Source organism: Passer montanus, unplaced genomic scaffold, assembly GCF_014805655.1.
Source record: "Passer montanus isolate IOZ18808 unplaced genomic scaffold, ASM1480565v1 scaffold18, whole genome shotgun sequence".
NCBI lineage: Eukaryota > Metazoa > Chordata > Aves > Passeriformes > Passeridae > Passer > Passer montanus.
The window spans coordinates 14,789,550-14,803,166 of record NW_024365381.1 but is presented as its reverse complement, the minus strand read 5'-3'; the positions used below and the strand labels follow the sequence as shown (position 1 = coordinate 14,803,166).

Sequence of the window (13,617 nt, the reverse complement as noted above, 5' to 3'; positions counted from 1 at the left end):
GCTATTAACCAGATGAAATGTTTCCCTATTTGCAGTTCAGATGTAGTGCTTCCTAAAAGAAGAGAATAGCCAGAATCCCAAACATTTCCTAGATGCTGTACCCAAACCTTTTTGGGGGAAAAAGAAGGCAAATACATACTACCTGTTTATTTTTGCAGTTGCTGAATACATCCATCTTCAGAAACTGAAGATCTATAATGGCAGTCAGTACACATGACAAATTTGCCTTTATTTTTCCAGTTAAACCTATTAAGACATCTGAAACTGAGGAATTTGTTCATTAAACATTAAGTTTTGCAGTTTGTGAATATCCAACACAAAGGGATTTTCGTTTTACTTTACTTATATGCCAAAGAGGTTACATATTCTCATTAAATGCTGAATGAAAAAGTAACATCATTCAGAACATTCTGGTTCTGGTTTGATGGATTTTGGTGAGAAAGAAGATGGGAAGCATTTGCAGCAGTTTTCAATGTTTAATGTAATTTAAAATGTATGATGTAATCCTCAGGAGTACAGTTTTTTAATCTTCCCTTTGTAAATCCCAAATTCAGGGCATCCATGCCCAATTAGAAGAGAGAGGATACAGAAAACAAGTACTTTGCCATTTTGATCTTGTTCTCTCTTCCACCAGTCTTATTCTGCAGTGTAATATTTTTGTGTATGGGTTCTTCAGTGGGTCCCCTGAACCAGATGACGTTTCTCTGCCTGAAAGACTCACTTTGTCTGGCTCATGTACTTCATGTAGAGTGGACTTGATAAGAATAATTCAATAACAATATAGTACTGTGTTAGTAGGGTGTGATATAAGCATAAAAACTACCTTTTGTGAATTTAGATAACGTAACATGCGAGTGGAAGGTATGCAGCAAAGAAGGAGGTGGCAAAAACCATATTGAAATACCAGTGCATCTCACAGGGTGGATTTCACCTAAGATGAGCACAATTAACTTTTCTTTCTCCCTTCCAAGGTTTTCTAACCTGAAACTTCTTAAAATGCAGTTGTGGCATGAGATTTCATTTTTTAAAATTTTGAAAGTATTAGATCATGTTCAATATAGACAGCCTTGTCTTTCATTTTGTACTTTAAAATTATCCAGTGCTATTCTCAAGCTGACCTACAGCTATATGCTCCCCAGGGAAATTAAGATGGATTAGACCTTTTGTGCATCTATCATCCTTTGTATTTCTCAGTGTAATGATGTGTATAAATATAAAAATACACTGCAGTTGGAATGGACATCTTGCAACACAGTTATGATCTCTATTAACAGCAATTCAAGATTTATTTTCACTAGATAAAAAATCGTGCATTTTAGAAGAACAGTTCTGATAACAAAACTATGGCAAAGGAAGTATAATCTGTAGGCATAGAGGTGGCTGTAAAATAATGAAGATGCTTCTTTAACTGTTTTAGGATTTTTCATGTTCTTTATGTACAAGACCAATGGTCATCAAGATACATATTTTTCCCTTACTGAGTTGCATGTATCCTCAGCTTGCAGCACTCATTCTCTCAGGAAAATACCCAAAGAAACACATAAACCTCAGTGTTGTTTTCTGAACTCTTCTTTTAAACCTGTGCTCTGTCTCTTGCAGTGAAAACTCACATGCAACAAGGATTAATTTCTGTTGCTGCTCGTACTGTGATTACACATCTAGTCAACCACTTGGGCCACTATCCTATGAGCGGAGGTCCTGCCATGCTGACCAGTCAAGTGTGTGAAAACAATGACAATCCATACAGTGAAAGTCCTGAGCTTTCTCCTGAACTTTTTGAGAACCCAAATCTTCAATTCTTTGTATTAAACAATACTTCCCTGGTGTCTTGCATACAAATCCAAGCAGAAGATGACATGCCTGGGGGAGGACTGTCTGCTGGACTTGCATCAGCCAATTCAAATGTTAGAATTATAGTGCGTGATCTGTCTGGCAAATACTCGTGGGATTCGGCCATTTTGTATGGACCATCATCTTTATGTGCATCTTCACAACAAACATCTTTTGCACTTTCATTATCTCAGCAAGATAAACCAGAAGATGCTCTTTCATCTTTTGAGCATGTGGAGGATGTATCTGCAAGAGATGGAATTACACTCCAAGTTAAAAGGAAATTTAGAGACACTGTACCAACATGGGATACAATTAGAGATGAAGAAGATGCTCTTGATGAGCTGCTGCAATATTTAGGTGTTACAAGCCCTGAATGCTTACAGAGAACTGGTGTTTCACTCAACATCCCTGCTCCTCAACCAGTCTGCATCTCAGAAAAGCAGGAGAACGATGTCATCAATGCAATTCTGAAACAGCACACAGAAGAGAGAGAGTTTGTTGAAAAGCATTTTAATGATGTAAATATGAGGGCTATGGAGCAGGATGAGCCAACCTCACAAAAGCCACAGTCAGCATTTTACTACTGTCGATTACTTCTCAGTGTACTAGGAATGAATTCATGGGATAAAAGGTAAAGCGACTCACATTTTAAGAACTTTTTTTGAGGAACTGTGTTGTTCTTACCTTGATAATAGAGTTTAAGCCAAAAATATTCCAAGCCAGCTAACAAAAGGGAGGGGATGTGCATCTAAGGCCTAAATGGCAGCTTTCTTCTGCTTTTCAGCCTGTCATTTAGAGAGACAGAAAGGAGGAATCTGTTGCATTTATTGTGATTCATAGTCTTTCCTTCAAAAGTGTTGGAAGGCAAATTGAAGGAATCATGTATTTTCTTTGCTTCCCATATATGTTTCTGCAAAAAATCATTACCTTTCAATGTCAGAATAATACTCAGAAAGTGTCATATTCTCAACTATTGTGTCGCTGGACAGTGTCCTGCTGCTTTGTCTGCTAAAAGCATGCTTGCATGCAACCTCAAAGCCTTGCATGTGTATTAGCTAATGAGAAAGATGTGTCCCCTGCTATTTATTTCAACGTTGGCTGTGCTTGAGGACTGTTTGAATATTGTTTAGAACAGGAAAGAACCATGTTCAATTACACAAGTAATGTCTTTTTACATTATTATTTTTGTGTGTGTGATTAAGTGCATGTCTGCATATACATGGGGGTATGTACAAATATTACAAATATTAATTTTGTGTGTCTTTCTGAAATCTTCTGCCATTGCTTTCAAATTCCATATTAGAATCATTGATATGTTTTCTTACTATGAAGGGAAATGGATATTTGGTAAAACAAAAAAAAAATCTGTGTCACTGAGGTATCACTGGAATCAGACAAAATGTTGGTCTTACAGCCCTTCTTATTTGGATCTTTAATTCCTCAAGGCAGTCTGGTTTTGAACAGGACTGCTCTTAATTCCACAGTGTTTTGTGGGAAACATCTTAAGCACAGTTGAAAAGACATGAAAACTGCCTTTCTTTCTCTAACATATTGGTTTCGTTTTTTGTTTAAATTGTTACAGCTGGCTGGGTGATTACTGAGCTAAGCTCTGCCCTGGAGTTCAGGGTAGCAAAAGCTCTGTGTTGAATGCACCCACTCCTTACAACAGTAGACTAATGGGAGTGTCTTTTGTCAGTAAACATATATATTTTATGGTTCTTCTGTAGAGAAGAAATGGATCCCAGTCAGCTGCAATGAGTTGACAGAAGAAAGTGGAAAGAAATAAAGGTTATACTCGGGGCTGTAATGAATGTAGAAGATTTGCTGGAGTAAGAAAGATTGCTTCTTTAAGAAGCAAATTAGATTAATTAATTAATTAAGATGTCGTAATTAATTAATTAAGACGTCTTAATTTCTATATGTTGAGAAAGGACTGTTGAAAAGGCAGAAGCATTTGTTAACTGTTCCTGAGTGGACCTGGATATGTTGTTGTACTGTTCTGTATCATCAGTGAAGAGGTAATAAAAGAGTTACAAATTTCTCTATTTAGAAGGAGCTTTCATCTCCTGAAGAAAAATGAGAAGTTACTTCGAGAACTCAGAAATTTGGACTCAAGACAATGGTAAATTCTTTTAATGACTGCCTGCTTACTTGTTTTAAGTGTGCTTTTACTCAAATGGCTCTAATTGCATGGATGTGAGAGTTGAGCTGACTTTTTTTAATAGTTTTTTTAATTATTAATGTATTTTGAACCGTACTGTAGTTTTTTCTGTTACACTGAAGTTGCATCGGTTTTATTTGTAGGGTCAAATTCTGCACGTAAAATACCATGAGATAAACAAATTTCAGAATACCTTATAATTATAAACATTTGTGTATGCATAACATTTAATTCTTTTAAAACTTTGATATATCAAAGCCTTCACATTTTAAGTTTAGTTGATTGTTTAGCTGTTTCACATGATCCCAGTATTTGAAGACATGGACTTCTAGTTAGAATTGTAGCACAGAATTGAAAACTGACTTGTTTTTGTAGAAGCTGAAACAAAACCCAGTGGAAGTTGTAGAATTGTGAGAAACCATCTCCATTTGTTCCAATGTCTAACAATAACCTGTCAACAGAAGGCATTTAAATGATTATTTTAAAAACATTTTAAAAATTTGTAAAGATTCCTCATTCAGTTGGACAAGCTGCATTTTCACAGTTTTCAGAAGGTGCTGTTGTTAATGGGCAGTGCAATGCCCACATTACAGGTTTTCCCATGTCAAAAGCCCACCTATTCTATTAGTAATTGGTACAGGCAGCACCACCCTACATCTCGGAAGTGATGAAAGGGGTAAATGCTGCTCATGTACAGCAAAACTTCAGGCTCTAGAGAAGATGACACCAGAAAGGACAGAATGAGGACATGAAAATATAGGGGATATCCAAAAAGAAGCCAGATCATTGTAGTGTAATTCCACTGTGCTTTTTTATGCTTTAAAAGCCATGCTCTGTGTATATTGTTTGCATATTTTCATTCTGTGTTGGTTATGGCACTGTCATGCAATGACCATTCTGTTTTACAGCCGAGAGACACACAAGATTGCAGTGTTTTATGTTGCTGAGGGACAGGAAGATAAACACTCCATTCTTACGAATACTGGGGGAAGTCAAGCCTATGAGGATTTTGTAGCTGGTCTTGGCTGGGAGGTATATTTATTAAATGTTTTTATCCTAGGATTTTTTATAAAGACAATTACTGATACCTTCATATATTACAAGTCTTTGGCTCTTCAACATTTCTCACAAGTACTGAAATACACCAGTTTAGAAATGGAACTTAGAGAAAAATTCCTGGTTTAGTTTCATTAGCATTCCTGGCCATTTAAATTCAAACTCTCAACAACTGAAGAAAGTCTATGCAGGCAAAAATAATTCTTTAATGTGCAGTCCTGTACTTGGCTTTCATGGGCTGATTAGGAGGTATCTTGATTTCCCTCTAAGCTTGTAAAGTATGAAGTCCATTGAAGTTTGAGCTTTGCTCAAATTTGGAACTTCACAAAGTACAGACAAGCAGCTTCTCACATACTCTCTTCTTCCTGCCTTCCACTGCAGGCATGTTCACACACTCCACTCTACTTCTCTTCCAGTCAGAAATATTGTGATCTACCCAATCATCTATGTGGGCCTGCAGCTCTTTAGTCACTTGTTCAATACTGTCATAAGGATTTCCTTTTTTCCATCTTTCTTTCAGATGCACAGGATTAATTACCACTGTAAAGTTCAATTTGGCACTGTTGCACAGAATACAGGAATGGCTTTTGGTCCTGGTTGGCTGTATGGGAAGCTGCAGTTTTTTTGCTTCTCTTACAAATTGTGCTCATCAGGAGTGTCCACATGAGTGTCTATCTTATTTGTTCTTTGTGTTTCTTTACTCCTTAGGTATAAAAGGACACTACCAGATTAACTGTGTGGATAATGACTGACTTTCCCACAGGAACAGAGGAAAACAGCTACAAGTCTGCTGACTTTCATGAGCATAGATGTTTATTTTCCACATTCAGGAGGGAAAAAAAACCAACACTAGTACCATAAAATATCCTTCTTTAGTGGTTTAATTCTCTTAGGCAGTATTAGCTAAAGAGTTGCTAGTTTGGATTAATATTCCATAATGAGACAACTAATATTTTTACATTAAATACTCATCCTTTAGTATCAAGAAAACAAATATATCCCATGTGGGCAGAGATTAAATGTATTCACATCTGAAAAGCAACTTTTTGTAGTCACTGTTTTAAAGGTGAAACAGCACATTTAACATGCTTACTTACTTCAGTGCCAGACTATTTCCCATTGATCTAAGACTTAAAAGCTTATTTACAAATTATCAGTTTGTTTCCTGTGATTTTTTTTTTATATTCACAGAATGAAAAAATCTCAAAAAAATATTTGGAAAGTAATAGATTCCCTGACTGTTACACAGAGTTTTTTCCAAAGCTAAGGTCAAGGTTCAAGTAGTGTAAGAGAATTTAAAAAGAAAACCAGAAAGCACATGTAAATGTGTACACTCAAATGATCAGGGAACAATGCAGTAAATATTATTTACACAATCTTTCCTTTCTTCTAACCTCATCTTTCCAGTAGCTTCTGTGGTGACCATGGAATACAGAATGCTAGTGCGCTGCAGTTGTTTTCAGTCTAGTCAGCAAGTCTGAGCTCTTTTAGAAACCAAGTGTAACATTACTGTTGGGAAAAGGATCTTCACTTTTAAAGTTCAGTTGAAAGTGCATTTTAAAGTATAAAGCATGTATTTATTACCTGATTTTTTTTTTCTTGTAAAATTTCCTGGTTTTTATTTATAGGTAAATCTCACAAACCATTGTGGCTTTATGGGAGGACTGCAAAAAAACAAAAGCACTGGATTGACCACTCCATATTTTGCTACCTCAACAGTGGAAGTCATGTTCCATGTGTCAACAAGAATGCCTTCTGATTCAGATGACTCTTTAACAAAAAAGGTAGGTGTCTCTGAATAAACAGTGTTCTCTTGGTAATAAACATAGAGAAATCAGTCAAAGAAAATCCAGTAACTTCAAAAAAAATCCAACACAACAACAAAACACCATCTTTACCTGTCAAGTTTGTATATTCTCTGCCAATTTCTAATTTTACCATACTGGTGATTTTTACCATCATTGGAATTGTTGGCAAGAACTTGTGAAAAGTGGAGGGAAGTAATGGCTGGTGCAGAAACAAAAGTATTACGTCTGAATGATATCTTAGTACTTTTGAAACCTTAGATACCAATTAAGAAATATGTGGTGAGTGCTTTCTAAGATGACTTTTTATTCACCTAAGGGTCATGTGCAGGTTATTAACATAATTTTCCCTTTAAAAAAAGTTTAAAATATTAAAACTATGTTTATTGTATGAAAGGTGTATTGTCCTGGAGGAAGCACAGATTCTCAACAGTGATATGATCTCTTATGCTGCATTAAGAAAAAGAATGGGTTTCTGTATTGGTATTTTTTTCTTTAGAATTTAATAAATTCCACATTAGTGATAATAAGTTACAGTCTCGAACATGTGTCCTACTATAAATGAACAATTAGCTGTCCTCAGACTGTCCCCCCATCCTGCATACATACATCTTCAGATGTGCTAATCCATTCACTAGACACGTTAATGAGCGCTGGTTGAAGTGTAATATTGGAAGAACTGAAGCTGGTTGACCTCAGCATGGACTTTAATACTTGTAATTAAATTAGATGGTAGACAGTTAGTAAAGAGAGAAATAGCCATGCCTCTGGCAAGCTTCAATTATTAATGACTTCTTTTTCTTTGTGTTCAACTTGAAGAAAAAATATTATTGTTCTTATTATAGACTAACTATGAATTCTGACTTCTCACTGTTCCATCTCGGGTTGGTTTGGTGGGGTTTTTGAATTAAAAATGCTTTTGCTTGTGTTCCTATTATGCTGCATCCTTTCTGTTCTTTATTTCCTAAAGTAGAATCAGGGTAATACTAAGGTTGTTAAATGATTTATAGAAGTGGTTAATAGCAAAAATAACTCATTTTAAAATTAGGTTGTTGCTACTGTTTTAGTATAGAACAAGTCGGGGGTCTGTTTAAGTTGACTGGCTTCTTTATTTTTTAAACAAAAACATAATTTCATAAAACACAGATTGTAATTAACCTTAAAATGTTTGTTTATAATATGTTGGAATTAGATCATTACAAAGTGTTGAAAAGGGGGAAGACGGGTGAAAAATAGTTAATAGTGAAAAATAATTAATATTGAATAATTTGAAAATGCTGTGGACTTCAGCTGAACACAGAGGCAAGATCTCATGTCTGTTTCCAGGAGCATGTCATGAAGGAGTGTTTTAGGTAGCTTGAAGAATGACCAGCAAAGGCATTGGCAAAAGCAGGTGTAATATTCAAATAAAAGTGTGACACAGTTCATTGGCAAGTTTCAGTGTACTGCCTACTGCACACTTAACGCACACAGAGATAAGTCAGGCTAAAACAAAAAATCAATCAATCAATCTAAAATCAACCAAGTATGGTCTGTGTGGAGGCAGGGGATGAAAAAAGGGTAAGGATGGGAAAGGGTAAGGATAAAAAGCAATGAGGAAGATCCTGCCAATGAGTCACAAGGTTCAGAGTGGATCCCCTTGCCAAACAGCCCCAGACCTGAGCAACAGTTTAGGCTTACAGCTTTTTCTGGCATGTGAACTTAACAGCACTTAACATCGATAGCTTAATTTAAACAATTTAACAAAAGCTTCTATAGAATTTACTATAGCACAACAGTAACTCACTTATAGGCTAACTTACTTATAAATATAAAGTACTTAATCTGAGAACAACATTCATAGTACAGTTGCTACAGCACATTTACACTTGCATGCACACAGATCTAAAGGAGTATGTGTAAGGTATACGCCTGTAAAAAATTCTCCTTGAGTTCACTGAACCACTCATGTCAGATGCCTTTGCATCTTCTCAACAAGTGAAAGGCTTGGTCCATGAGCAGCAGGAGTATCAGCCCAGGCTCCATTGGTGGCATTTGGCAGCAATCCTCTGAGTACAACAAACTTGAGAGTTTGCTGCCGCTGAGGTTTGTCCCATTCAGAGATTGCTGGCTGCAGCCAGGAGAGCTCAAAGGGTCTCACTTCCAGCCACTGTTTAAAGAGCTGCAAGAGAGTTGAATTTAGTCATAGGAATTTTCCATTCTGTCCACAATTTGGGTTGGTAAATTTCTTTGAAAGTTTCATTACAACTTTGATTACCAGTTCCACTTGGACTGTTATTCATGCAAGAAAAACAAGCTTCCAAGGTTGTTCATTAAAAACAGGAGCTCATTAGATAGCACAAGCTCCTGGGACCAGACAGTGTTTCTGATACACTGAAGAGGAGCTTAGCCCATGTGCTGTTGGTCAAGGCCAAGGCCGAATGAGCATTTCTAAGTCCAAGGGGGTAGGGAGGGATACACCACCACAGAGTACCCTGCCTTTACCTGTAGCTGTTCTTGCCAGGCAAGGTTCAGGGCTGGTCCAGGCTTCCTGTGACTCAGCTTGTGAAAATTGTGTCAGCTGGGCTTCTTCACAATTCCAGCTTTCCCCAGGCCTGTTTCTCTCCTGCTTTACCAACAGTCTCACTCATCAGTGATTTTGAATATTTGAGGTCTGTATGGATATGTAGGGTGTATCAATAGATTGAGATTATTTTTGTGGCTCAGCTACTGGTTGACTGTTAAATAAAGCTACTTTTTTTCTCTGTGGGTTTCTTATCTGTTCTTCCTCAGTGTGTTGATTTTGTTCTTTTTCAGCATATTTTCAGCATATTTCAGCCCAAGAACAGAGGCTTGTGAGCCTCTCTGTTTCTCCTCCCTTCCCTAAAAGTTTTTGGCCCATTCCAATCAAATCCAATGATGTTTAAAAGCTGTTCATTTTGTGTATGTTTAATGATGATATGTTAAGTAAAGGAAGTAGAGTAGGTAAGACTTTTAGCGCTTCTACTCAGTGTGTAAAGACTTTGTGGAAAGAAGTATTAGATATAAAGGACCCAGCAGCAAAGAGAGATGTTGAGAAATTCATCCTAAACTTGAAAGAAACATCAGCTAAAGTTTACATGTTGGGATAAATCAGCAAGTGCTATCAGGAGACATGAGTAGGAAAACAGTATATTTCTGCAACTACTCATGCTGCTTGGACTGAACATATCAGCAAAAGGATTGTGTTTTGTGAAATCAGCTCACACACACTATCAAAATTATTTGAGAGCCATGTGACTGCTAACAGTTCTAATTGTTCTGAGTGCATGTACTCGTCATGACCTTCAGAGAAACTTGGGATTTGGGCTTCTCTACAGGTCTTTCATGGCATTTTTTGGTCTGTTTTATTCAATGGGAGAAAAACAAGAAACTTGCAGGACTTGTCTTCAAATGGCTGCTGGTTTTTATATTGTAAATGTGCCTAGAGGTACATGATAGGTTCATCTTATAAATGGAAATTAAATTAAATTAAAACAAAACTTCTTCCTGCCAGTTGAGCCACTGTAAAATCAAGATTCTGTTGTTTAGGGGCTAAGCCATTTTAAAACCGATTTTCCATCAGTCTTAGAGAGTAGTAAATTAAACTTTTAAGTGTCTTGATACCTCTGAAGTGTCTTGATACTTCCATTTGTTTCTGAAGATATGAACAAGGGCAAAAATAGACATGAATTCAAGAACCAATGAAAAACTTCTGATTGTGTAATGGAACTTAAGATTGAAATGTGTACATAAAATAATTTAATTTGCAAATACAAAATTAAATGTTTAATGCTGATAATGCAATCCATTCTGGTTTTGTTACAATTAAAGGTTAGAGTAAAAAGTATTTACACTAGCCTTACAAACTTGCAGAGAATATGAGAACTAAGTAATGTGAAGACTCAGTTCACAGAATGAGAAAGGTTGTAGAGGCACATAAATGAGCTATCACCTGTCTAGTTCCCCCTTCCTTAGGAGAAACTTGCTAAAGGAGTGAGTGCATTTTAAGTGAGAATGTTATAGACACAGTATGTAAATAAAAAGCAGTAATGTTGTTAGTGATTAGAATAATAATTAATCTTGAGCTTTTGGTATATTACACAATTCTAAGTTGTGCATGACATGATCCTAACCACATGAAATTGTTACAGCTCCCAGTACTTATGTTTTTTTAATTGTGTTGCTAACATGTATTGGGAACTTGAAGGTTTTTAGATGTGAATTATTAGTACAGTATTTTTTTTTGTTACAGTTAGATACACATATTGCTAAAAACCCAAACCAAACAAAACCCCTAACATACCACAGTTATTGAGACAAAGTTTTGTGAAAGATTCATCTAGAAGGTGCATGCGCTGTAAACAGTAGTGCTGTGAACATTAAATGGACAAAAGTAGCTGCATAAAGCCATTATTTCATGTATCTTTGCTCCTTTTGTTCTTTTTGTAATAAACACTTCAATTTTTGAAAAAGAAAAAAGTTGAGGCTAGCTGTTCTATCAGAAGAAAATATAATAGCTTTTTTCGGCCTCCTTTAGGTAAGTGGGTATTAGAAATTACAGTAATTTTGGCAAGAGTTCAAGGGTTAATGTAACAGATAAATAAAAGGAATTTTCAGTAAATTGAGCCCTGCATTATTTCACTTGTCTTGCCTTTCCAAACCTAACTCATTTAATTTTAAAAAGTAAATACTTAAATTCTTCCTGACAGTGTGCTTTGCTTTTACTATCGTTTATTACTTCAATTATACTTGGTATCACTTAGAACAATCTGCCATTTGGAAATTTCAGTATAGCCTGCAGCTTAGTTTAAAGTCTGGCTGCTATTGTAACATGTACAGCATATGACACTAATGTATCAAAATTAGATTTGATCATCCCTCCTGGTTATATTTATTTCACGTTTCTTTTGTATTCAGTTAACATAAATGTATTAGGAGAGCTGACACATGATGATGGTTATAGAGTAAGAATATTTTAAAGTATTTTGAGTTAAATTTGAAATTTCAGGTAACCTAACAGTCAGTCATTTTTATATATTTGTTCTAATGGAGTAGAGTTTCAAAGCAAGCCTTAAAAAAAATCTGTTTGTCTCTTTTATCTCCTCAGGGCTGTCTTCCCGACAGCTCAGGTTTAAAATGGCTAAAACAGAGCTCTTAATCTCTTTCTCATTGCCACCTTTCCTGATCACCACAGATAACATGACCATTGTGCCTGTCACTTGTGCCCAATAGCCTGAAATAATCTTTAATTTGGTCCACTTTCTGGATTCTTACATTCATTCTGTGCTTACGACTGTTTTTTCCCCCACCTAAGGTTTCTTCCAACATAACCTTTCCATACACACAGTTAAAATTTATTCTCTGTATCATAAACTGTTGTTTTCATTGCTGAACCTTCCTTTCTCTGGTCTTGACACTTTCATTCTTGAAGAATGCTGATATAAACAACATTTTTCTAATCTTTAACACCTTTTTACATTTGTAAAACACCTTCTTTGCATTTGTTCATCTCCATGTTTTGTGTCATGTCTTATGCTTAGTTAATGAACTCTCTGGGGCAATGTGATCTGCATTTAAAGTGTTAGAATACTGGTATATAACCTATAATTCCAGGTGTTTCCAGTGTATCACCACCTTAATGTATAACATTATTTTAGGACTTTTTTATTATTTATATTACTGCAGTGACTTACGTCTCTGGTACCGATTTGCACTTTGTTAGGCTTACTGTGATGTAAGCACATAAGAAATTGTAAATTCAGGAACACAAGGTCAGGAAATAAGCGTGAAGACAACTGGTAGTGAGTTTTGAATAACCATAAACACAGAATTCTGTCTTGACAGCTGTCCATTCTGTGTGCACCAAATCCCATTCTGATAGGTCACACTGGGACCACACCTTCTTGGGGAATCATGTTTTTTTCTGTCCTTAAGGTTTCAATGAGCAGAGGTAGTTGGAGCTCAGTATATTTCTCCTACTTATGTCCAGGGCACTGAATTCTGTGATGCTTCCCATTCAATACAAAGAAGTAAAGAATCCAGATTAAAGTTGAAAGAGGTCAGTCTCTGGTTCTCCTGTGATGTAATAATTACAGTGAATGATGGATTCTTAAAATGTTTGCTGTGCTTGCAGGAGATCTTGCTTGTTTAGCACTGCTGAATTGTAAGGTTCTCAAATGAAAAATGAGAAGAAATCTGAAATTTTATGCAAAACCTAGCAGATTAAATAAGCCAGGAAAACTTTTCAAGTCAATTTCAGGTATCAGATCTCTTCCATGAATCAAGTGTTGTTGATCAGTCAAGTTACCACCATTTGTGCTTTTTCAGAAGCTTTTGTTGCTGACCAAGGCAAGGACATCTGAAAGAAGCAATAAGAAACACTGTCTTAGTAGTGTCAGAGTTTCTTCTGAAAAAACCTTTGTTTTCTTGTCTATTATTTTTGTCAGACATCTCACCACCTATAATAGAAACAAGGTTTTGATCCTGAGTTCTTCTCTTTTTGTTATATACCACCGTTCATACTTTATACCATCATCCATCTACTTGCATCCTCTGATTTTGACTCTTAATCCATTACATGTCACAGAGATGCCATTCTACATTTTACTCAAACTGGGTCATTGCCAGACCATTCTTGACAGTAATCATGAGGTAAAATACATTTGACAGGATTTGGAATTCTGAAGTAGTCTGAAGCATTTTCCTTTTTCCTCTGAAGAAGTTTCTGCTTTCAGCCTGGTGTGTATTCTCACATGATTATTT

The 13,617-nt window shown here is 36.0% G+C and overlaps 1 protein-coding gene across 5 annotated transcripts in view; it reads left to right on the top strand.

The window, feature by feature from the left end:
• RALGAPA1 (Ral GTPase activating protein catalytic subunit alpha 1) overlaps nucleotides 1-13,617 on the top strand; it is a 129,222-nt gene that overhangs the window by 77,915 nt on the left and 37,690 nt on the right. For 4 of the 5 annotated variants that reach the window (XM_039704786.1, XM_039704785.1, XM_039704790.1 and 1 more), the window contains 4 exons: nucleotides 1,600-2,464; nucleotides 3,884-3,955; nucleotides 4,903-5,026; nucleotides 6,679-6,834. In XM_039704786.1, the coding sequence (XP_039560720.1) occupies nucleotides 1,600-2,464; nucleotides 3,884-3,955; nucleotides 4,903-5,026; nucleotides 6,679-6,834 (1,217 nt within the window). The remainder of the gene's footprint in view (nucleotides 1-1,599; nucleotides 2,465-3,883; nucleotides 3,956-4,902; nucleotides 5,027-6,678; nucleotides 6,835-13,617) is intronic. The other variant, XM_039704784.1, reaches the window with a different exon arrangement.